At 42.4% G+C, this 23,999-nt stretch overlaps 2 protein-coding genes across 3 annotated transcripts in view; both read right to left on the bottom strand.

Moving 5' to 3' along the window:
• TMOD1 (tropomodulin 1) overlaps positions 1-5,890 on the bottom strand; it is a 93,976-nt gene extending 88,086 nt beyond the window's left edge. Inside the window, exon 1 of the mRNA XM_054502180.2 lies at positions 5,717-5,890. The gene's annotated coding sequence lies outside the window, so the exon portion shown is untranslated. The remainder of the gene's footprint in view (positions 1-5,716) is intronic.
• A 4,241-nt stretch (positions 5,891-10,131) lies between these two features.
• The window catches only part of TDRD7 (tudor domain containing 7), an 85,465-nt gene continuing 71,597 nt past the window's right edge, over positions 10,132-23,999 (bottom strand). For both annotated transcript variants that reach the window (XM_054502170.2, XM_054502171.2), the window contains 3 exons: positions 22,969-23,471; positions 18,942-19,102; positions 10,132-10,594 (listed from right to left, as the gene is read on the bottom strand). In XM_054502170.2, coding sequence (XP_054358145.1) covers positions 10,374-10,594; positions 18,942-19,102; positions 22,969-23,471 — 885 coding nt within the window. In that variant the 3' untranslated portion in view covers positions 10,132-10,373. The remainder of the gene's footprint in view (positions 10,595-18,941; positions 19,103-22,968; positions 23,472-23,999) is intronic.

Raw genomic sequence — 23,999 nt, 5'->3', positions numbered from 1 at the left:
TGTCTTTCTAGAATTTCTGTTCTTACTAGTTGCATTGGTCATGTAGTTTATTTTTTAAGCCATCTCAAGCCTTTTTAATGCTGTAAGTGGAATACAACGTAAAACCATAATAAGCAAATGCGTGCAATGTTGCTATCCATTCTGAATTTTTAAATCTCTCGGTTTGCATGGAGGAAGTCTGTCCTCACGTTTCCCTCTCTCTTACCTTCACTTTGCACACTTCTGAGTGGTTTTGATGTCTCAGGGTCTCAGGTGTCTCAGGTTCCCACCCCAGCACTGGCCAGGCACCCATCTTGTGCTCATAGATCCAAACTTGCAAGTTTACTGACCAGAAAGAGCCCTTGATTTTGATCCAAGGCACAAATGAATTCATTTGTAGATTTAAAAATCCGCTATCTTAATGCAATGGCCAGGAGGAAGCTTTGTGGTAACTAGCACTCACCTTGGTGTTCAAAATGTGGTGGTTTGTAGATACTAATCAACACCACCTGACTAGATGTTTATTAGAGCTTATTAGGAATTATTAAGTTTATTTTCTAATCAACTTATTAGAGCGTATTAGAAGCAAAGAGCTTTTTAGAAACTCAGAATCTCAAGCCCCGTCTCATACCTACTGAACCAGAATCTGCATTTCTGAAAAGATCCCAAGTGATTTCAATGCACATTGAAGTTAGAGAAGCACGGATATAAAACAAGAAGACTCATTTCTCAAGTTTGTCAAACACTGGAGAGCACTTCAGTTTTCTGAAATTGGATGACCTGGGACAACTGGATGACCTGAGACAATTCCTACTAGGGTTCACTGTCCTATTACAAAAGGTAGGTAACAATACTTGCTGTTCCTCCCTCATGGGGTTACTGTGAATTTCAAATGAGCTCATGGATTCACACACTAACTACTTATCATGATGGGACTGATAGGAGCTGGGGAGCTGGCAGTGGGGAGCAGAATGGGTGTGGTCTCTGCCCTCATAGAGCTGATGATTTGGTCGGGTAGAAGAACATGCTGTAAATGCTGGTTGGTGTTGTGTGACTGTCACGGTTATCACAGAGCCTTCATTCATTTATTTCATGCATTCATTCATTCATTCGGTGGTCAGCCATTTATTAAAACCTGAAGTGCCTGTACTATGTCACACATTAAGCTCTGAGCTGCACATGGGGAAGCAGAAATAAATGAGTCAGAAACCTCATCCTCAGGGAGCTTTTAGTCTAGCCAGAGACAGAGATACATCACTGGGTGATTCCATTTAGAACACACTCTGGCTGGTGCTCTGAGTTGGCACAGGGGGCTGTGAAGGTACAGGTAAATCAATGAAGAACTTTGCTTTCAAGGGTGATTACAAGTTCACAGACTGAGAAGAGGCAGAACAGCACTGAAGGCCGAAAGAGCAGCAGGGGAAAGGCAGGGAGGCATGAAGGCACAGCATGCTTTTGCCATGGCCAGAAGGTAAAGAGAATTTGGAGGAGTGCCTAGAGATGATTTTGGAGTAGTAGCTTGAGGCCCGGTCTTAGAGGCTAAGGAATTTGGTCTTTATCCCTTAGGAAATGGGGAGTCCCTGAAGGGAGAGAATTGACGCAGGTGAAGATCTTTTAAGAGCAGCATGGAAGAAGGAATGACTTGAGGCAGAAATACCTTTAACAGGCTCTGAGAGCAGCTTAGGGGAGAGATGAAGTCCTAACTGGGGTAGTGGATGTGGCGATAGAAATGGATATAAGAGAAATTAAGGAAGGTAGCATTGACAGGATTTGGTGGGCAAATGAATGGGGTGGTGAAGAGAAAGGAATCAGGAGGCAGAGATGTCTATAGATGAGGAGCACAGTCCAGCTTGATGCAAGAATTAGGGAGTTGTGAGGTGATTGGAGTCGTGGGAGTGAATGAGACTGTGAGACAGTGTGCGGTGGAAAGAGAACAGGGGTAGGAGTGGCACCAAGGCACCAACAGCAAAGCGATGGGCAGCAGCGATGAGTCTGTGAAGGAGGCTGAAGGATGCCCAGAGGCAGTTCTGCTTTCCTTCATTCCTTTGGGCACGGAGAGCAACAACGCAGTGGTCACAACTCATCACCTTCCAGAATCATCGCTGGAAATGGCCCTGGGGTCACCAAAGCCCCAGAGTGAGTGGGGCCTGAGGCTGGGGCCCCTGAGAACATGAACTGAGACAGGGATGGACATGCGTGGATGGACGCAAGCCCTTGTCTCCCTCTCCCTCCCTCTTTCCTCCTCACAGATGGTAATGTCCAACCCTTTCACAAATCATTTTTTTCTCTGAAAGAAAACCAAAAGGACATAAGAGAAGGAGAAACAAAAGGCATGCTTGAGTTTGTTTAGTTTTTCAGATCAGACAAAGACCCAACACCACCTAACACGAAAGAAAACCTCCCAGACCGTGTCCTAGGTTGACTCCAATGAGCTCATTCTCTCAGTCATTAAGAGCAAAGAGAATTAGGTTCTATCATGATTAGCCAAAGGAAGATTTTACAAAACAAAACAAAAGAGAGGAAATGGCCCCGGAATTGTGCTATCTGGTTCATGCTTTTCCATAGAAACAGGCCTGTGGTTTTAAACTGATAATGGCTCCTAGCAGCCCAATAATTGATGTATCTGGTGTTCTGGCTTTAAGGGAAAAGTGAACTGGCCTCTTTAGAAATGTTGGCAGCCTGGCTGGTCCATTAGTAAGACTGAAAAATCAAAACATTGACTGGAAAAGGCCATTACGACTGGGCTCAGCAGGAGTCATCGATAGATGATGTCATTTCAGAAATAAATAAGCTAACGTCATGAGGCCCCGGAGCAGGGTCAAAACACTCTTCACAGCCCATCACCATCCTCCATCGCAGATACTGGTCTGCCAGAGACACAGGGGTCTGAGCCAGGATCTGCTTCATTTTACCTTTTTGTGCTCATTCCAGGGGATGAAGGCCACCTGCAGAGTCTGTGACATTCTGCAAGTCACTAAGGAAGGTCCCCAATCCTCATTATGGGGACACCTTTTAGATTCTCCTTTAACTCCCTCCCCTCTCCTGGGTTCTTCTCACTTCTTGCCATACTCTTTATCCTAGAATGCCTGCCTCCCTTCTGTCCCTTGTCCTCAGTTCCTGCTACCTTCCCTCTCCCTTCCTTTCTCATCCAAGCTTTTAGAAAGAGTTGCTGGCTCTGTGGAGAGCCTTCTTCCGTCTACAGCCTGAAGAAGTGGAGAACTTCTTCAGCTCCTGTTAGCTCCTGCCTTTCCCCCTCACCACAACTAATACTATCATTGCAATATCAGGCTCTGGGCTGAGGGCTTGCCCTGAATCATCTCACTTAATTCTCACAAGCAGCCCCTATGAAATGGGGCTATTGTTGTCTCCATTGTATAGAGGAGGAAACGAGGCGCAGACAGGCTGGGTCACTGGCAGATCTCATTTTTTGAGCCTGCCGCAATGCCCTGGTCAAAGTCACTCATGATCCCTGCCAATCCTGATGGTCCTTTCCCAGTCCTCATCCCCCTACTTCTGTCTGTCCACAGCAAGTGACACTGCCCACCTCTGTCCTCCCTTGGCACTTGGGAAAGCCACTCTCTCTCACTCCTTCCCCAGCTCCTCCTTACAGGATGGGTCATGCTAGAAAGGCTTCCAAGGGAGACTCTAAGCCCTCTCCACTCCAGGTCCACTAGAGACCATCTTGTCCACCCCCTCATTGCTCAAGGTTCCTCTGAGTGGGTGGCAGAGTTGGGGCTGGAGCCAGATATCCTAACCTCCAGGCCAGTCCACCTCCCATTGCTCAGAGCTGCCACACCCACTTTGTGTTTTCTGTTTTTGCTGAACTGCAAGAAAACGCCCTACCCTGAAGGAGGGAGAAGGTGTGAGATCCTGATAAGGTGGGGCAGAGGCTATTTTTAGAGGACACTGGCTTTCATCTTAGGCTGGGAGGAACTCAAGGGTCAATGACTTTCTAAAACACGGGTTCTCAAGACTAGCTCATTAAAGATAATACACCAAAGTGACAGTATTCTTGTTTTCACTCTGCCTGTTGGTTGTGTGGCTCTAACTGATGGAAACTTTATTATCTGACTCCACTTCCCGTTAATTCTTTTCTCTGTAAGTCTTTGAGATGGCTTTAGAAAAAAACACATAACAGAAAGTAAAGTAGAAGCAAAAAGGAAACTTCAGGATGAGGGCGCTATTGTCCAGACAAGGTAAAGTCCAGAATAGCAGCAGATTCAAGAAGAGGGGGCATTGATCGGGTGCTCCCAGAGCTCCCGGACCTGCCTGAGTAGTGGGAAGAGTGCGGAAAGAGATGGGAAAGGCTGGGAGACTGCAGACCTTCTGGTGTGACCGGCCCTGTGTGACCTTGAGCAGGGGGCTCTGCGGCCCTGCACGGAGGACAAAATGGCAGTCACCTCTGGAAGAAAGATGGGGTGGGGGCCCTAGGGATTCTCACACTGAGGGCCCAGCACCTGGGTTCAGGGTCTGGTTCTGCGATTCAGACACGGAGGAGCTTGGGCCAGGTCGTCTCCGAGAGTCTGAGGGCATAGGGCGAGGGCGGGAGACAGGGTCTGTAATAGTAGCGGTGGGTGAAGGGTGTAGGAGGGGGCGGCGCTGCGCAGGTTGGAGGACGCATCATAGGCCCGGTATAGACCGGGAAACTGTGGCCAGGGAGCGGTTGGACTGGAACCCCTGCCCCAGACCAGCTCATCGCATCTGAAGCTGTGTGGCTCAAAGGCTGCTTTGTCAAGGCAATGCCGGCTACGCAGTAGAGAGATACCCATAGGCACCCCAAAAGTGCACTTCCTAGGGTTGTAGGGCTTAGGATATCCGACGGCCTTAGTGAGTCCCAGGATACGATCGAGTCTGGGGCAGCCAGTCTCCGATTTCTGCAGCCTCTCCGGATGTGCGCGGCTGGGACCCCAGCGTCCCAGGCCCGGAGCGGGTGAACAGGTGGGGAGAGTGCAGGCGGTCAAGAGCGCGCCCTGCAGCTCTCACGGCTTGGGCTCCCAGCTCCATCGCGGCTACCAAACCTCGCCCCTACAAATGGGAAACTGAGATCCAGAAACAAGAGGAGGATTGCCAAGGCCATGCCGAGAGCCGGCGACAACCTGGGGCTCCCGCCTCCAAGCTCTTTCCAGCTCCACTTGGCCGCGTAGCGCGTGTCGTGGTGCTTTAAACCTTGTCTCTTGCAGTTTGGGAAACTTCTCCTGCCCCAAACACTCTCAGCGCGAACCTGGGCTCCACGTCCAGTCGAGCCCTTACGCCCCCACTCCCACCCCCAGACTCTTGCAGGCGGAGAAGAGGCCGCGCCCCCGAGCCCGGCTCCGGCTGGCACCTGTACCCAGCTGAGCACCCCGCGGGCTCAGAGCCCTGCCGCGCTGGAGTCCTGCGGGCGGCGGGGGCGCCCGTCCGCCAGGACCCCAGCCCGGGGCGCCGTCTCCTCCAGAACCCCGGGTCCTTCTCGCGTTCACAGACGCGGTGCGGAGGTCCAGAGCGGAGGGCGCCCTGGCCAGGGCTGCGCGCGCGGGGAGGCGGGGACGGGAGCGCCGGGCTCGGGACCCCGAGACCCGGGCTCCCTAGCCCCAGAGGCAACCCGAGGCGGCAGCTATTTATAGAGGGAGCCACGCTCAGTCCCTCTTGGCGGCGGCGGCGACAGCTGAATATTTTGCCCAGATATGGCTGAGGCCCCGGAGCGGGGGCAGGGAGCCCCGCGAGCGCGAGGGGGACCCCAGGCGGGGTGGGGGCTTACCCGGACGCAGAGCGGTGGGGCCGGCGCGGACGCGGGCGGCGGGACAGGCGCGGGCGGCGGGCAGATGGACGCGGGCGGCGGCCGCGGTGCTCCGGCGGGCAGCGGGCGGGCGAGCGCAGCGCGGGGCTGGACGAGCTCCCGGGCGGCCGCGGGCGGGCGGGCGCTGTGGGCTCCGGGGGTGGGAGCCAGGGGCGGGCCCGGCTTGCGCTGTCACCGCGCCCCGCCCCGCCCGCCGCAAGCTCCCTCCTTCCCTCCCCTTCCACTCGGGGGCGCCCGGGAGCAGCGCACCTCCCCGTCGGGACGCGGCCCCGGGCCGGGAGCGCGGGGGAGTCGGGCTGCAGCCGAGTAAGCGCGGGCCCCTGCCTGGGTCTCCTCCGCTTCCCCGCTGGTACCAGGAAGAGTTTGAGCGACGGTACAGTTATGTGGGAAAAGGTGGGCAGATTTGCATTCTTGTGGGGTCTAGAATTTAAGATTTTGAGAATCTGAAGTCCCCAAAAGTGATGGACCAAAGCCAGCTAAGCGGCCGCTGCACCTTCACCTCTGATTGAACCGCCGCTCCGTCCGTTTCCCAGCAGCGCGGCCAGGTGGGCTCTGAGCCGGAAGCTTTAACCGCGATGGATCAAAAGTTTTGTCTACACGTAGTTCCAACACGCAATCGAATGCATTCTCTCTACACTGAGAACGAGTGGAGTGTCTAAAATACTGATTTTAAATGACCACAACAAAAAGACCCACGTTCTTAAAAGGCTTTTTTTTTTTTCAGAGCAAACCACTTTAGGTGGTTTATCCTAAACACAATTTTAAATGTTTTAATAAACAAATGTCTCATGCAAAGGAATTTATACAGAAATAGGAAAACGTCTTATTTTGGATTATTATGGGAAAGCTTTTGGTAGGGTAGACCTTAATAAAATCAGCTCTTAATCCTGATGTATAGATTATTAATGAGTAACACTCATTAACCAAATTTTGTTTCTCAAGAAAATGAATTCCTCTAAAGTCCTCACAATTAGAACGCTCTTTTCAAGAGGTATATGCCATACATTTAAAAATAAGCAGTGATCTAATATTTCGGATTATTTTAAAACATTTTTTGTTGTGAATCGAACATATAAGAACATACAACGTAAGTTATGTTGTATGTGTAAACAAAATAAATGTGCAGCTTCATGACTTTTTACAACGTGAACACCTGTGCAACCAATCACTCAGAGAACATTGCCCACAGCCCAGAAGCCAACCTGTCCCTCCTGGGTCCCAACTCCCCTCTAAAGATGATCACTTTCTTGACCCTTACGGTGATCGTGTCCTTGTTTTTTTCTTCCCTCTGTAGTATGTCTTCATTTGTTCAAATCTGTTGTTAATCTGTGGTTTCATGCAGCTGTAGTTTTCCACTGTATGAATATACCACAGTTTAAAAAAAAAATCCATTTGACTATTAATGGGCATTTAGGTTGTTTCCAGGTTTTAGCTATTACAAATAGTGCTGCTGTGAACATTCCTTGCCAGAATCCTCCTGTCCACGCGCACAGCCTGCTGTTGGAAGTGCTGGGTGATAGAGAAAGCCTAACCTCAACTTCAACAGAGATAAGGCTGACCTCTTCCAAAGTTATAGTACCATTGTACAGTGCAGTTTCCCATCTTCAACAACACTTGGAAGTTACAAAAATTTAAACACTTTAGAAATTCTGATATGTGAGTAATGGTATCTCATTGTGGTTCGAACTTGCATTTCCCTATATCCTAATGGGTTGCGTATCACTTCATATTTATTGGCCAGTTGGATTTGTTTTGTGAATTGTTCAAATTTATTGTCCATTTTTCTTCTGGATAGTCCTGTGTATTGAATAGATTCAATGGTGTGTGTATCCTCAGTTATATTCCACTCTTTTGCCTTTTCACCTTATTAACGTATTTTGATAAACAGGTGTTCTTAAATACAGTCTATCAATCTTTTCCCCTATTGGCAGCACTCTGTGTCCTGTTTAAGAACTCTTTCCTGTTCCTGGGTTATAAAGTTATCTTCCTATGTTATCTTCCCACCTTAGCCTTTCATGTTTAGGTTTTTTTGTTTTTGTTTTTGTTTTTGAGGTAGAGTCTCGCGCTTTGTTGGCCAGGCTGGAGTAGAGTGGCGTGATCACGGCTCATTGCAGCCTCAACCTCCTGGGCTCAAGCCAACCCCTTAACCCCACATCAGCCCCTCAAAGTGCTGGGATTACAGGCATGAGCCACCATGCCCAGCTATTTAAAAAAATGTTTTTTTGTAGAGATAGGAGACTTGCTATATTGCCCCGGCTGCTCTGAAACTCCTATGCTCAAGCAATCCTCCCGCCTCAGCCTCCCAAAGTGCTGGTATTACAGGCATGAGCCGCTGTGCCCAGCCTCGTGTTTAGGTTTTTTTTTTTTTTTTTTTTTTTTGCGACAGGGTCTCTGTCATCCAGGCTGGAGTGCAGTGGCGCGATCTCGGCTCACTACAACTTCTGCCTCCCAGGATCAGGTGATCCTCCCACCTCAGCCTCCTGAATAGCTAGAACTATAGTTGTGCACCACCACATCCAGCTAATTTTTTGGTAGAGACAGAGTTTTGCCACGTTGCCCAGGCTGGTCTCAAACTCCTAAGTGATCCGCCCACCTCAAAGTGCTGGGATTACAGGCATGAGCCACCATGCCTGGCCAATGTTTAGGTTTTCAATCCACCTGCAATTGACTTTTGAATATGGTATGAGAAAGGGTTCACATTTCATTTGTTTGTGTCACACTGACTTAGCACTAATTTTGTGGTTACATCAAGAAACAATGTATTGCTTTATTTTAAAAAGTAAACATCTCTAAAGTCAGTGAAATAGAAACCTTTTCCTAACTTGTAGACAATTTGAGGATTTTTGCATTTTTTTATTAGAGAATGAAACAACTATTAAAAACATACCAGTTTATTTCACTTAAACATTTCTGTGTTGGGATATTTTTATTTCATAAGTGATTAATCACTGGCATTCAGTATTCCTGAATTTTGAATCACTTGTTGTAAATATTGAGTTTTAAAAAGCTAATTTTGACGTTTAAAATGAAAAACTTCAAATATTTTGTCTCTACCTTCCTCTTTCTGTTCTCATTTGTTTCTAGATTTTTCTCAAATAAAAACAAACAAATGACTTTGAGAATTTTTATTTCCAGCCTGGTTTTTGCCCCTGAAGTTTATTCCACATTTCCAAGATTCTGCATATCTTCACATGGAAGTCTATTAGCTCAAATTCAGTGTGTTCAAAATCAAATTTTTAAGCTTCCCACTCCCCCACTCCATCTGAGTACGGTCCTTGGCTCTCATACCTTAAGACTTGGCTTCACTCTTCCCAATCTGTATCTAAGCTGTCTAATAATTATAATTAAAAACTTTACAAGGTCATCAACACTTTTTCTTCAACACCATTGCTCCACTCTTAGTCCAGGGCCTCCCCACCTCATCTTTGGACCACTGCTAAAGCCTATAACCTGTCTGCCAATCTATCTGCCCATCAATTAGCAAGCACAAAAGGAGTGCCTGATGTGTGTAAGATGCCATTCTGACGGCTGTGGATGCTCAGGCGGTGGTGTGCTGGAGAGCCTGTCATATGGGGTCTCAAGAGCTGCTTAGGTGAGTCTCTTCCCAACTACACATTCAGTCATGTCATATTATTAGCTGAAAATCAACAATGGTGGGACTATTTACAATACGAGAATTTTCAGACACTACAAATCAAGGCTCAGCTCCCCACTCAACAGAACCAGTTGTCAAACATTTACCAGTATATCACCGGAGATGACTAAGACCCATCCCTCTTTCAGGGAGACCATGATCTAGCTGGGGTAATCGGTGCACAGACTAGTCATATACTATAAAACACAGTGACATATGGGCACCAAGAGAGGCATGATCAAAGTACGATGGAGTAGAAAGGGGCACCAGAGAAATCTTCATGATTGGCCCAGGTCAGGCAGGACACTGACAAGCAAAAATGATGGGAGGAGAATGAGATGCAGCTTGACAGAATGGAATAAGCAGAGGTTCAGTGACCAAATAAAGGTACAGTGTGGCAGGGAGTGGTAGATAAGGAGGTTGGGTAGGAGGATTGTAGAAAGCTTGGGTCCTAGCTGGACTCTGTGGGCAATGAGAAGAGAAGCCACTCAAGATTTGGGTTGAGGGTCACGTTGGTTTGCCTGGGCTGCTCCTCTAGAAATGCTGATGTGTTAAGACTCAGGATAAGTCCTCACATGCTTTGGTGATCACTTGCTTTGAGATACACTACTACATCAGGGTAGAGTTAAGTCATAATAGTCTCAGCTTCACTGGAGAAGAACCCAGCTCTGCAAGGAAGACAACACGAAACGGAAGCTTTCATCTTAAGATCATGAAGCCTAGAAATTACAAGGTAGTCAGCTTTTATATTGATAAACATTTTTATTCTAATATTATAGTAATAATTCAAGTACAATTTTCTTTGAAAAGTCAACTATGTTAAAACAAAACTTGTTAAATATCTTTCATCAAACATAAGCATATTCTTTTCAATCCTCCACAGCAGTCAGAGCCATGTAGCAGAGAGAAGATTTTTTTTAAGCCTACCACATTTTGTTATTGCTAAAAAATCTGAATTAGTTGTCAAGGTTTCAGAGGCAGTCATTAATTAACTTTTGAAAGCTCTATCAGATACTCTGACATAAAATCATGAATCCAGATATCGGTGTCTGGCAACGATGTGTCCACTAAATAGACCACTACTTTCCGGTCCCAAGGGTTAGCATTTTCAATGACTGTCTGCACCAGTGCCACCAGAGGTTTCTTCTCCACATGATTTCGAAACACCATCGAAGCCTCCTCAGACCACTGGGTGCACTTCACTCCTAGGAGGAAGAGAGGAAGAAGAGGGAGCAGTGAGGAGTCAAAGGAGCTTTTCTTTGATCCATTATGATGGAAAATTATTTAGTCAATTCCAAAGTAACTTAAGCATCCCAGGTTAGACTTGCCTTAACCGAAAAACGATTACTGAACAATCTTAAAACATTCCAGCTTATAGTTTTTCTACTCTGAATGGAGTCACTCTGGAAACCTTTAACTAAAAAACAAGTTTCATTTGAGACTTAACATTGTATTATAAAATGAGGTAATAATGACTACTGTACAACCCCCATACATAAAGTATATGCATATTTAAACTAATAACAGTCAGAATAAAATATCAATATCATATTAAATGACATTTCTTTCATTAAAAATTTTTTTCTGATGGACCAAGTATCATAAAAAAAGAAAAAAGATTTACTGTATGATTCATTTACAGTATAGTTATTTAAAATTATACACAGCATCGTGGGAAAAGCACTGAATTGAAAGTCAACAGACTCAGTTACTATTCCCAGCTTTTCCTCTATCGGGTGGCATGGTCTTGGACAAATCAGCTGATCTCTCAAGCCTCACCTATGATAAAAGAACCTGATTGGATCAGATCATGAGAAATCAAGTTAGAGAATTCTAAATTAGATTTTAAAACAAAATTGGGACAAGAAAGTATATATTGGCCGGGCACAGTGGCTCACACCTGTAATCCCAGCACTTTGGGAGGCCAAGGTGGGTAAATATCTTGAGCTCAGGAGTTTGAGACCAGCCTGGGCAACATAGCCTAGCCCTGTCTGTACAAAAAATACAAAAATTAGCTGGGTGTAATGGCCTGTGCCTATACTCCCAGCTACTCAGGAGGCTAAGGGAGGAGGATCACTTGAGCCTGGGAGGTCAGGGCTGCAGTGAGCCATGACTGCATCACTGCATTCCATCCAGCCTGGGTGACAAAGTGAGACCCTGTCCCAAAAAAAAAAAAAAAAAAAAAAAAATATATATATATATATATATATATATATATATATAGAAATACAATTAAAATTAAGTCCACATATACTGGATTACATAAACTGTAAATTATGCCCCAAAGTAATTAAGGTGTGGAAGTTTCAGAGATAATTTTGGAAGACTTGCTATCTATATAGCAAATGGGCTAAATTTTTTGATTATTAATTTCCCACAAGAGAAGCCTAGAAATGTCATTTTATCTGTAGTGGCCCTGACAATCTTTGAGTCATGTTATTTAAGAAGAAAAAAGGTAACCCATTGGTAAGGTAAAAGATGATTCCACAGTATGGCTCCCTTTCTTCTAGGATTCAAAAAATTTTGTGCATGGCCATGGTGCATTGATACAAAGAATTCCCATGTCAAGGCCAGATGTAATGAAGCAACAGCTCACTGGTGTTGCGGGAAGTCAGGAACCCCGAATGGAGGGATTGGCTGAAGCCATGGCAGAAGAATGTGGATTGTGAGAATTTCATGGACATTTATTAGTTCCCCAAATTAATACTTTTATAATTTCTTACACCTGTCTTTACTGCAATCTCTGAACATAAATTGTGAAGATTTCATGGACACTTATCACTTCCCCAATCAATACCCTTGTGATTTCCTATGCCTGTCTTTAATCTCTTAATACCGTCATCTTCATAAGCTGAGTAGGATGTATGTCACCTCAGGACCCTGTGATGATTGCGTTAACTGCACAAATTGTTTGTAGAGCATGCGTGTTTGAACAATATGAAATGTGGGCACCTTGAAAAAAGAAAAGGATAACAGCAATGTTCAGGGAACAAGAGAGATAACCTTAAACTCTGACCACTGGTGAGCCGGGTGGAACAGAGCCATATTTCTCTTCTTTCAAAAGCAAATGGGAGAATATCGCTGAATTCTTTTTCTCAGCAAGGAACATCCCTGAGAAAGAGAATGCGTCCCTGAGGGTAGGCCTCTAAAATGGCCGCTTCGGGGGGTGGCCATCTTTTATGTTGAAGCTGTAGGGATGAAATAAGCCCCAGTCTCCCATAGCGCTCCCAGGCTTATTAGGATGAGGAAATTACCACCTAATACATTTTGGTCAGACCGGTTGTCTGCTCTCAAACCCTGTCTCCTGATAAGATGTTATCAATGACAATGCGTACCTGAAACTTCATTAGCAATTTTAATTTCGCCCTGGTCCTGTGGTCCTGTGATCTTGCCCTGCCTCCATTTGCCTTGTGATATTTTATTACCTTGTGAAGCATGTGATCTCTGTGACCCACACCCTGTTTGTACACTCCCTCCCCTTTTGAAAATCACTAATACAAACTTGCTGGTTTTACGCTCAGGGGACATCACGGAATGTGATGTCTCCCCCGGACACCCAGCTTTAAAATTTCTCTGTTTTGTACTCTGTCCCTTTATTTCTCAGACCGTCCGACACTTAGGGAAAATAGAAAAGAACCTACGTGAAATATCGGGAGTGAATTTCGCCCAATATCTGGCTGAAATTTCCCCCGATACACTGGGAACCTTGAGAGGGTGGGCATCCAGTGATCCCATTTGTGAGCGGGTAAGGGGTAATCCCAAGGTCCCTGGAGAATCCTTAAAGCATTCCGATTTAAACACTCGGGGCATTCCCATGGGTTCCGCTTAGATTCCACAGAGCTCCTTTGCATCTAGAGGTATTCTTAAATATGTCAAAGGGCTTGGCTAGGTGTGAACCAAGTCTACCAAAGTGATGACTCCAATGACCATATCATAACCAGTGACTTCCATGAAACTTCTAGTCTACCTCACTTCTCTCTAGTGGATGCCTATGTTGGCCCAAGAGAGACATACTCTCCACCACATATAGTTTAATAGTTCCGGTACATATGTTTTCAATTAATTATAAAATGGAGGTCCTCCCTTCAAAATGGATAATGTGATGCCCAGGAAGATTTTGTGACTTGGGAGCAAGTCAGTAGGAAGAAAGAAGGCTTGGCAGAGGTTAGCCTAGAAAAGGAACTGAGGACACGGATGGGACCCAACAGCAATGCTGTTTCAGATATAAGTATATAAAGACACTTTCATGCATTTGGACTATGAGTTTTAGTTCACAAGGCAATTTCATATTCACTTTTTCATCTGATCCACATATTAGTTCAGTCACATAGGCAGGATAGGGATTTACTGGTAATTTTATAAATAATCATGGGGTAGGTTTAGAAGTTAAATGACTTGAATCTCGGCCTTTTGACTTCAAAAACCACACTTTTCATGGAGAAGGAAGTATACAGTGAAAAAAGGCACACACTGAAGAGGCAGAGTGCTGAGTTTAAGGCTGTGGGATCTTGGACAAGATATTTAATTTCACTAAGCTGTTGTTCCCTGATGTGTATAATAGTTACAGTAACAGTACCTAAACCTCCTAGCATGGGGAGAGTTCAATGAAGTAAAGCAGTTGGTCGAACTTCTGCCTCCCTATCTGGCATGTAAAGAGCTTGGAAGTTGCTACTGCCTCCTAATAAGAAACAAAAAGCTGAACAAACAGAAAATCAACAACTATTCCTAGGTCCATCAGAGAAGGAAGGTCACAGGGCAATTCACTGTCCCCAAAACCAGAGAGACAGACAAGAAGATACTGAGAGTCAAAGCATACTAGAGCAGAAACCAATGAGCAGAGGCCTGGAAGCCGGAGGAGGGAAACCTAAACTGTAACTGACAAATTGCTGGGGGTACATGTAAATAAGTCTGAGAGTTAAAAACTCCAGGGGAACCCAGTTATAGGGCCCTGCCTCCCACACTTTTGAGAGTTTTACCTCCAGAAGCACTACCTGGTACTCACAGTGAATATCAGGGAAAAATCTCCTCATGCTTCCAGTTGGGGGAGGAGAAAAGGAACATTTTGAAATACACAAGAGCTTTCTGTTTTCCTTAACAAGCCCTGTCCTCAGAAGAAACTATTTTACTAGAAGAGCCTGACCTGCCAGGGTTTTATAGAGCTTAACCTTCCTGGGGGAAGGGAAATACCCAACTCCACTCCCCTCTAGCCATCCTGCTCCACCTAAGCTGGGGGGAAAAACCCCAAGGAGCACTGGTGAAGTTCCTAGTCCAGGGGCACAGGCTCAACAAAAGACTGAGACCTAATCATAGGACTACAGAACATCCTCATACCCCAGACACACGTTGCTGCTGCTACATTACAAAAGCCTTATTTACCCAGATTTCCTTTTACCCAATGTATCATGTCCACCTTTCAACAAAGAACTACAAGTGATGTGGAAGGAAAAAAACACAGTTTGAAGAGACTGAGCAAGCATCAGAATCAGAGTCAGATATGGTAGGAATGCTGGAAATAATCAGACCAGGAATTTAAAACAACTATGATTAATATGGTACCAGTGTTAATGGAAAGGCAGACAAAATTTAAGAACAGATGGATAATGGAAGTAGAAAGATAGAAATTCTAAGAAACAATAAAAAAGAAATGTGGGCTGGGTGCGGTGGCTCACACCTGTAATCCCAGCACTTTGGAGGCCAAGGTGGGAGGATCACCAAAGTGGGTGGATCATGAGGTCAGGAGTTCGAGACCAGTCTGGCCAACATGGTGAAAAAGCCTGTCTCTACTAAAAATACAAAAATTAGCCGGGCGTGGTGGTGCACGCCTGTAGTCCCAGCTACTCAGGTGGCTGAGGCAGAAGAATTGCTTGAACCTGGGAGGCGAAGGTTGCAGTGAGCCAAGATCGTGCCACTGCACTCCAGTGTGGGTTACAGAGTGAGACTCTGTCTCAAAAAAAAAAAAGAAAAGAAAAGAAATGCTAGAGGTCAGATGTCAGAAACACTATAAAAGAAAATAAGAATGTCTTGGGCTTCTTAATAGATTAGACTTGGCTGAGGGAAGATCTCTGAGTTCAAGGATATGACAACAGAAACTTTCAAAACTGAAAAGCAAAGAGAAAAAAGACTGAAAAAAAAAACAGAACAAAAATTCGAGATCTATCAAAGGCGTAACAAATGTATAATAAGAATTCCAGAAGGAGAGAAAGGAACAGAAACATTTGAAACAATAATGACTGAGAATTTCTCCAAATTAATGTCACACACTAAATCATTGATCCAGGAAGCTCAGAGAACACCAAGCAAGATAAATGCCCCCCCCCACCCGGCCACCAAAATATATCTAGGCATATCAGAAACTTTAGAAAATCAAAGATAAACAAAAGTCTTGAAAGAGACCAGAAGAAAAAAAACACCTTATCCATAGAAGAACAAAGATAAGAATCTTTGTTCTGACTTCTCAGAGAAGCATCTGACTTTTCAGAAATGATGCAGCAAGAAGAGACTAGAGGGTTGAAAGGAAAAAACCCACCGGCTAGAGTTCTGTACCTTATGAAATTATCCTTCAAAAGTAAAGGAGAAATACAGACTCTCAGACAAACAAAAATTGGGAGAATTTGTTGCCAGCAGACCTGCCTTGGAAGAAATATTAAAGAAGTTCTTCAGAGAAGGAAAATAATATAGGTCAGAAATTAAAATCAACATAAAGAAAATCAGAGAATGAATAAGCGAAGGTAAAGTAAAACTTTTATATTTCTTTTTCTTAATTCATCTATTAGATAGGGTTTGTTCAAAATAATAGCAACAATGTATTTGATTCTGTATGCGTGTGTGTGTGTGTGTGTGTGTGTGTGTGTGCACGTGTGTGTGTATGTGCTTATATGTAAGTGAAGTAAATGACTGCAATGATACAGGAGCCTGGAGGAAGGAATTAACATTATTTTGTTATTATACAGTACTTGCACTGTCTATGAAACAGTGTAATGTCACATGAAAGTAGACGTGGATTAGTTCTAACTGTATATAGCAAACTCTAGAGCACCCACTAAGAAAAGGAAAAAATAGAGGTATAATTGATATCCTAAGAAAGGAGAGAAAGTGGCATTACTTAAAATGCTCAATTAAAATCATAAAAAGCAGAAAAAGTGTAGATGACAAAAATAAGAGCAAAGAACAAGGAAAACAAATAGAAAACAGTAACAAATATGGTAGATGTTAATCCAACTATATTAATAATCACTTTAAATGTCAATAGTCTAAATACACCAATTAAAAGACAGAGATTGTCAGAGTAAATAAAAAAAAAATAAGACCCAACTACATATTATCTACAAGAAGACCACTTTAAATATAAAGACACATATAGAGTAAAAGTAAAGGGATGGAGAAAGATATACCACATTAACACTAATTGAAAGAAAGCAGGAGTAGGTATATTCATTTCAGGCAGAGCAGACTTCAGTGCAAGGAAAGTTATCAGGGATAAAGAGGGGCATTTACATAATGGTAGAGGGGTCAATTCTCCAAGACAACATACTAATCCTTAATGTATATGCACCTAATAACAGATCATCAAAATACATGCAGCAAAAATGGATAGATCTGCAAGGAGAAATGAAAAAAATCCACTCTCATAGGTAGAGATTTTAAAACCCCTTTATCAGAAATGGACAGATCCAGAAGGCATAAAAATAAGTAAGGACATAATTGAACTCAACAGCATCATAAGTCAACTGGATGTAATTAACATCTATAGAATACTTCATCTCAAAACAGCAGATTATACATTCTTCTCAAGCTCACATGGAACATTCATCAAGACAAACCACATTTTGGGAAATAAAACACACATTAACAATTTAAAAATAATACAATGTTTTCTCTCAGACCACAATGGAATTAAATTAGAAATCAGTAACAAAGATAGCTGGAAAATCTCCAAATAGAGATTAAACACAGTTCTAAATAACACATGGGTCAAAGGATACATTTCAAGAGAAATGAAAAAGTATTTTCAGCTAAATGAAAATATAGCACATCAAAACTTGTGGGATGCAGCCAAAGCTGTACTTAGAGGGAAATTTGTAGCATCGAATGCATATATTAAACAGGTAGAAAGCTCTAAAGTGACTGGTAGAGCGCCTAGCACACCATAAGTACCAATAACTCTTAGCCACAATGCTGATGATGGGGATGATGGTACCATGCACTCATTCTTCACAGAGAAGCCTTCTCTGGGGAGTATAACTGTCACATTTAACAAGGGAAATGTGAGCATTTTCCCTCAGGAAAACCTGAGCATTAGAAAGTGAAAATGAAAAAACAAACAAACAAAACCATTAAATCTGAAGAAGAAGGTTTGAATCTAAAGCAGACTAACTGGTGGCCATGCTACATGAAAGTGTTATTTTTGCTTTATATCCAATTACCATGGGATTTGCCTTTGAATTCTAGTAGGAAGACACAGAGAAGCTGGCAATATTTCAAAATAAGGCAATACACAGCCTTCCAATAAAAGCTGATCAATAAGTGAAAGAAGAACCTATATACACAATTTCTTTCATTGCTGACATCACATCACTTCTGTCACTGTGTTCCACATATGGGGCAAGGTGCTGAGGACTGTGAGCAGCAGCAAAGTGATCAGGGAGGCACCCCTCAACTCTTTGGGCCTCAAAACCCTCTGCTAATGCTACAAGGCCTCTGGGTTGAGCTTCATCCAGCTGGTCATGCTACATAATGGTAGGGTGCTCACAGGGGAGCCACCAACAGTTGTACTGCTTTCACAAAAGATAAAAGGGAAGTCTCATTAGACCACATTACAAAGAGGTATCATTGTATGCCTGTTAAATCGGTTCCTCACATTTTAATGATAATCAAGAGGCTGATGTGAATGTGGTGAAATTGCTCCCTTGTATGCTGTTAGTTGTGCTGCAAACTGGAAACTCACTTGGTCATGAAAATGGTCATATATTCCATGACCCAGGAATGTTTTAAGATTGCCTAATACTCTATTATGTAGATGTATTATAATTTATGTGATAATAATAAAGTATGATACTCCTACTGGTTATTATAATAGGTTGTTTCCATTGTTTTTTGGTTCGTTTTAGCTAGTGTAAAGATGCAGGGTTTTTCTAGATATTACAATTAAAATGTTCATCAATAGGGAAGTATTGATTAAATAGAATTTTTGCACCCATTAAAAACAAGTAGGAAAACCATAAAATCACCCAGAAAATCATTAGAAAACAATACTAGATGAAGAAAAGCAGAATGCAGTATTATACCTATACTAAGATTACAGCTTTAGAAATATGCTTGAAACCAGAGACAGAGGGAGTAAAGAAAAGAGAAACAGCAGATATAATGATAGAGCACGACTGTAAGAGATCATTAAAATTATTTCCATTATGGTTGCAATATTATTAGTACAAAAAAACAAAATCCCAACATACCTAAACTCAAGAGGCCAATGATTCAGTACTTGCTAAGTACCCAGGACAAAATGACAATATTGCATTGTTGTAGCATGAGTTCACATTCCACAGAAATTACCTGCAAGTTGAGCTGTGACTGCTTGGAAGGGCAGCTTTCGGAACATGTCCACTAGGGGCTGTACTTTTCTTATGTTGACTAATTCGTGTTTGCCATAATCCAGCTCATACACAGATACCAGTCCATTGGTCAGGATTCCTTTTAAAAGCACCCTGTGCCACCTAGATGTACATTAGATTAAAAAGGAAGAGAAAACACATAAACTCAGTACCTGCTTTAAGGGCAAGAAATATTTTATGATAAAAAGAAAAATTAATGCAAATTATGTTTATCAAAATTTAAAACTATATTGTCAAAAAAGTTTTAAAAGCATTTCCTGCTCCTTTTTCCAAAGCTTACTATTCTCTGCTTTGCCACTGTCTTATTTGATAGAATTTGCTCATTCAAGAGACTTTTATATGCCTCATGGAGTTAGTGAAGGAAAGAGACATATAAACTGTCAACCATCATTAAGTAGAAGAAACAAACGCCATGGAGGATGATCAGGACAAAGCCAGGGGATCCCTTCACTGAAGGAGGGTGGACAGAAGATGGCCACATGTTTGGATATGGTACATGCTTGGACGATGGAAACAGAGAGGCAAGCAGGACCAGCTGGGGATGAAGAAATGCTTGAGAAGAAAAGCACAGAGGACTGGAGAGGGCATAGTGTTTTGGAGCAGAGCAAACCTTCCAGTATAGTTAGAGAGTGGAATGCGTGGAAGAATGGAAGAGAAGTCAGACTAGGAGGGCAGGCTGGGGACAGATCAAATCAGTTTTGGACAAAAAAAGTTTGCAATTTTAATTATGACAAGGACATTAAAAAAAGAACAAAACAGAAGATTCAACCCACCACCTAAACTAAAGAACCTGGAAAAGGTAGAGGAGTATGAGAGAAGTGGAGTATGGCTTCAGATTTGCAGCTCAAGGCACCAGAAGGAATCCACAGGAATCTACTTATCCCTGCTGAAGCTACATCAACATCATTAAAATGAGAAAAACCCAGACTTGGAGGTTAATATATGAAAGATCACTTTAAAGTCCTATAGTCTCAAATACATGATTAAAAAGTATTACTACATGAAGGAAAGGAAGATTGTTCATAACAGCTGAAAGAAAGTGTCTATGGAGGTGGTCTCTGCTGCTAAATGGTGTAAACTGGCCTCTAGTTCAGGTGGCATGGTCAGTCATTCTCCAGAACAGGTTTGCCAGCCAGAAGCCAGAAGCCCACCAGAACAGCAAGCCCTGTACCACAACACACTGCTGGACTGGGGCTGGCTGGAATGGACTGTTTCTCCAGCCCATAAACACCTAGTGTAGGAAACCCATGCAGCTGCTATAGGATGAACTACAGAGAAACCCCAAAACAAAAAGGTCAGCTTTCAACACTGTAACTGGGGGCTTCTGAGGGAACTCCAGAAACTTTCAGACAGGCTCAAAGTGCAGCAAGCATACTCCATGAGTCTCAGAGACGATTGGGACACAGAAAGGATACATAGTATGCACATGAGTTTTGGGGGCCAAATAGACCTGAATTAGAGTCCCATCTGGGCCATTTTCTAGTTGTGTCACCTGGGCTCTTCATTTAAGCTCTGAGCCTCGATCATCTCATGTTTAATATTTAATGTAAATTCACTTACAGAAATAATACATGGAAAGTGCCTGGGACATTACTTGGCTAATAATAGGCACTTGGCAAATGACAGTTATCATCATTATTATTAAAATGAAGACAAGGTACTATAAATAAGAACTTCAGATCAAACGGAAGAGAAATTTTCACAGGTGGAAACACTTTCAGTATAGGTTGCTAATTTGTGTAAGCACAAAAGGAGGTAAAAACACTTGGTTTCCACCAACAGCATCATCTTAAAATTGTACAGGGCAAATTGGTGGTGGTCTGTGTTTTTAGTCCATAAATAAGTGGTATAGAGCAGTGAAGAGAGAGTCCCAGAAAACTGATGTGTTGTATTTCTATTTAGTTTTCAACTTTCAAAACTAATAGCTTAAGTGAAGACTTCAGTTTTGACTAGATTACCAAAGTTCAGTACTGGCATCACTGGGAATTTGTTAACAACAGATTCTGGAGCTCCACCTGCAGAGATTCTGATTCAGAATGCCTGGGGTAGGGAAGAAGAATCTGCATTTTTAATAGGTTTTCCAAGTTGTTCTTATGCTGAGATAGATTTGGAAACCACTGTAATAAAAATATGTGTCTAAAATTTCTAAGTCTTAACTTACCATAGTTGGGAACAAAGTTTAGTAAATAGTCCTGAGTCTTAAGAAAGACAGAAGTTCTAAACATTTCATACTGATTCAGTTCATGAAGTTTTAAAAAAATCAGATTATCTGTTTTTATATACAAAACATCCCTTGATTATCTGGGGCAAATTAACTAAAGTCCAAGAGTCCTGGGGCAGAACGGTTCAAAGCCATGGAGGGCAGAGTGGGGAGTGCCAGGGCGCATACTGTAGGTCTCAAGTTGATGTGTTCTCCTTCCTACCCAACCCCTTTCCTCCAAGGAGGATCTCCTCACCTTTAATCATCATTAATCTGCCCCCCAGAAAATGATGAACATTAGTTTGGTTTTTAACTGTGATTGAATTATCTTACAAAGAGCTCTGATTGAGGCAAACCTACACAAACCGAATTAAACCTATTTATGCTTGTGGTTATAAATAACACGACAGTAGAAATGGTTTTTTAGAGAAGAAAAGCTTATGACATACAAATTGTATGCTTTTCAAAATGAGAGCTTTTATACGCTTCACTTTTGAGAGTTAAAAATTAGTTTTTTTCTCCCATGAAAATGACAAAACTTTATACATGCCTATGTTTGCTATCTTAAAGAATTAAAACATTTCATATAAAAAATAAGCAGTCTGACCTTTTAAACTGAGTTTTGGGGTGTGTGTGTGTGTGTGTGTGTGTGTGATGGGGAGGGGTGACTGTTCTTTGTGTTCAGCATCAATAAATAAGCTTGTCCATTTCTCCTAAGCAAGCTGGCAAAGGAACAGGATGGGCATTGTGCCATTTCCCAGGGCTTCATGGCCTGAGTGGAGAGTGGACAGTGGGGTGTCTGGGCTTCACCTGGACGAAACCAGCACATCCTGCAGGGCTTTGGGGAGGAGGGTGTGGACCCAAATGTGAAAATATTAGAAAAAACACTGAAGTGCTAAAGAAATGTAAGAGAAAGTATGTTCTCACAGCCCCAAGGCCAAAGAGTAGTGAAATAAGCATTGTTGCTCCTTATGAAAGATGGCACAGATGCCAGGATGCAGCTGACAACATAAAGCCACAGTCTTGCCATCTTCCAACAAGTGACTTTTCTTCTAGAAATCTATCCCGTAAATAAATAATCAGAAATGCAAAGATTTACATTCACTATTATTTATAATAGTGAAAAATACAGGAGAGAAAACCTTACATAACAAAATAGAATGGTAAGTAAATTATGATTTCAGTGGGAGAAAGGAATTCTGTATATCATGATTAAAATAGCCATTATAAAGGTTCCTGAAGAATTTTATCACATGGAAAAATGTTCACAACATAATGTTAGGTGAAAAAAGCAGGTACAAAATTATATATACCAATAATATACCAACTATATAAATATACACATATAAAATTAGAGGAAATACATAAGTAGTTTAACAAGTGTTATGTGTGGGTGGTTGATTTTAATTTATGCTTTTTTATATTTTAAAAATTTCCATAATATTTTTATTTTTAAAATAAAAAGTCATTAAATGAAAAAAATCTGGTTATTTTCTGAATAAAAATATTTTTCTAATAGAAAAATAGAAAAAACATTTAAACATTCATTTTAGTTATATAATTGGGTTTTAACAGGAATATGGCCAATAGATTTTTTGATAAATGACATCATTGTAGATACCAGAAAATCACAAAAATTACTGGGTTTGTTTCACATTCAAAATTCCCATTAGTACAGCTCAAAGTCCCCCTGCCAAGATTAAGACTCTGGCATCATTTTACACATTTTTCTTAAGAGTAGAATAAAATGCTTTGTCCAAGGACCTACTTATTTTCCACTTTTGCAGCATACACTTGGTCTTTCTCCACTGCTATGTGGCGCTCTTCAGACACGCTGTAATATAGAATCATCTCTTCCATCAGAACTTCCAACTTATGTATCTCCTGCCAAGGCTGGATGACGAAGTAGCCTGGGTGACAGGCCACAGGCACATACACATCCATGTGTTCTCCTGGCTTTGATAAGTGGACAGGAGGTGGCAGTTCCTCTGTGGAGAAAGAGCTCGTATGGTCCATCATGGACTTTTTGATGACATCTGTGAGGTTCTTTCTGAAATTCTCTCCAGTGTCGCCCGACACGCGCATGTTGCCATTTTTGCTGTTGGGAGAGCCAGCTCCACTGGATATGGCACTCAAAAACACATCCTTCTGATGCTTCCACAAGTCTGCATTTGTAATCTGGCGATTAATACTGCGATGAGGATCAGGGAAGTTCTTAGGGGTAAATAAATAAACATGTGCGATCCCTCTGGTTTCATCCACTTTCGTAACCTTTGGAAAACACAAAAAACAATATAAGAAATACACGTTCACATTAAATTTTGAGAGGCAGTTATAGTAACCTTAATCATTAAAACACAGTATTTTGCCAAAACCCTTGCTAAAATCCATTTTATTTAAGGAAAGATAAATTATCACAGCTTGGCAATGAATGGGCTCTGAAGTCAAAATAGTCTAGGAAACAGTGCAGCCTTATGGAAATAAAAAATTTACTAATCTATAAAAAGTATGAGAAAACTTTATAACTTGCTATAGGTCATTATCATTGAGAGAAAGGATTCTATATATCATGATTAAAATAGTTTAAATTAATGACATTTCAAAACACTTAAAAGTAGAAATGTTAAGTATGATGAACCCTGATATACTCATCACCCAGCATCAATAATAAAAAACAACCACAATGATGGCAAAATGATTTATGAGCGTTCTTCTTAAGGCTGGTGTGTCCTCAAGACTGGGAAGGGAAGGAAAAAGCTCTGACATCCACCATATCTGTAAGCATCCCTCTTTCAAATT

The sequence above is a fragment of the Pongo pygmaeus genome, chromosome 13 (assembly GCF_028885625.2).
Source record: "Pongo pygmaeus isolate AG05252 chromosome 13, NHGRI_mPonPyg2-v2.0_pri, whole genome shotgun sequence".
Classification (NCBI taxonomy): domain Eukaryota; kingdom Metazoa; phylum Chordata; class Mammalia; order Primates; family Hominidae; genus Pongo; species Pongo pygmaeus.
The sequence above is the reverse complement of the archived record's forward strand: the minus strand, read 5'-3'. Positions and strand labels throughout refer to the sequence as shown.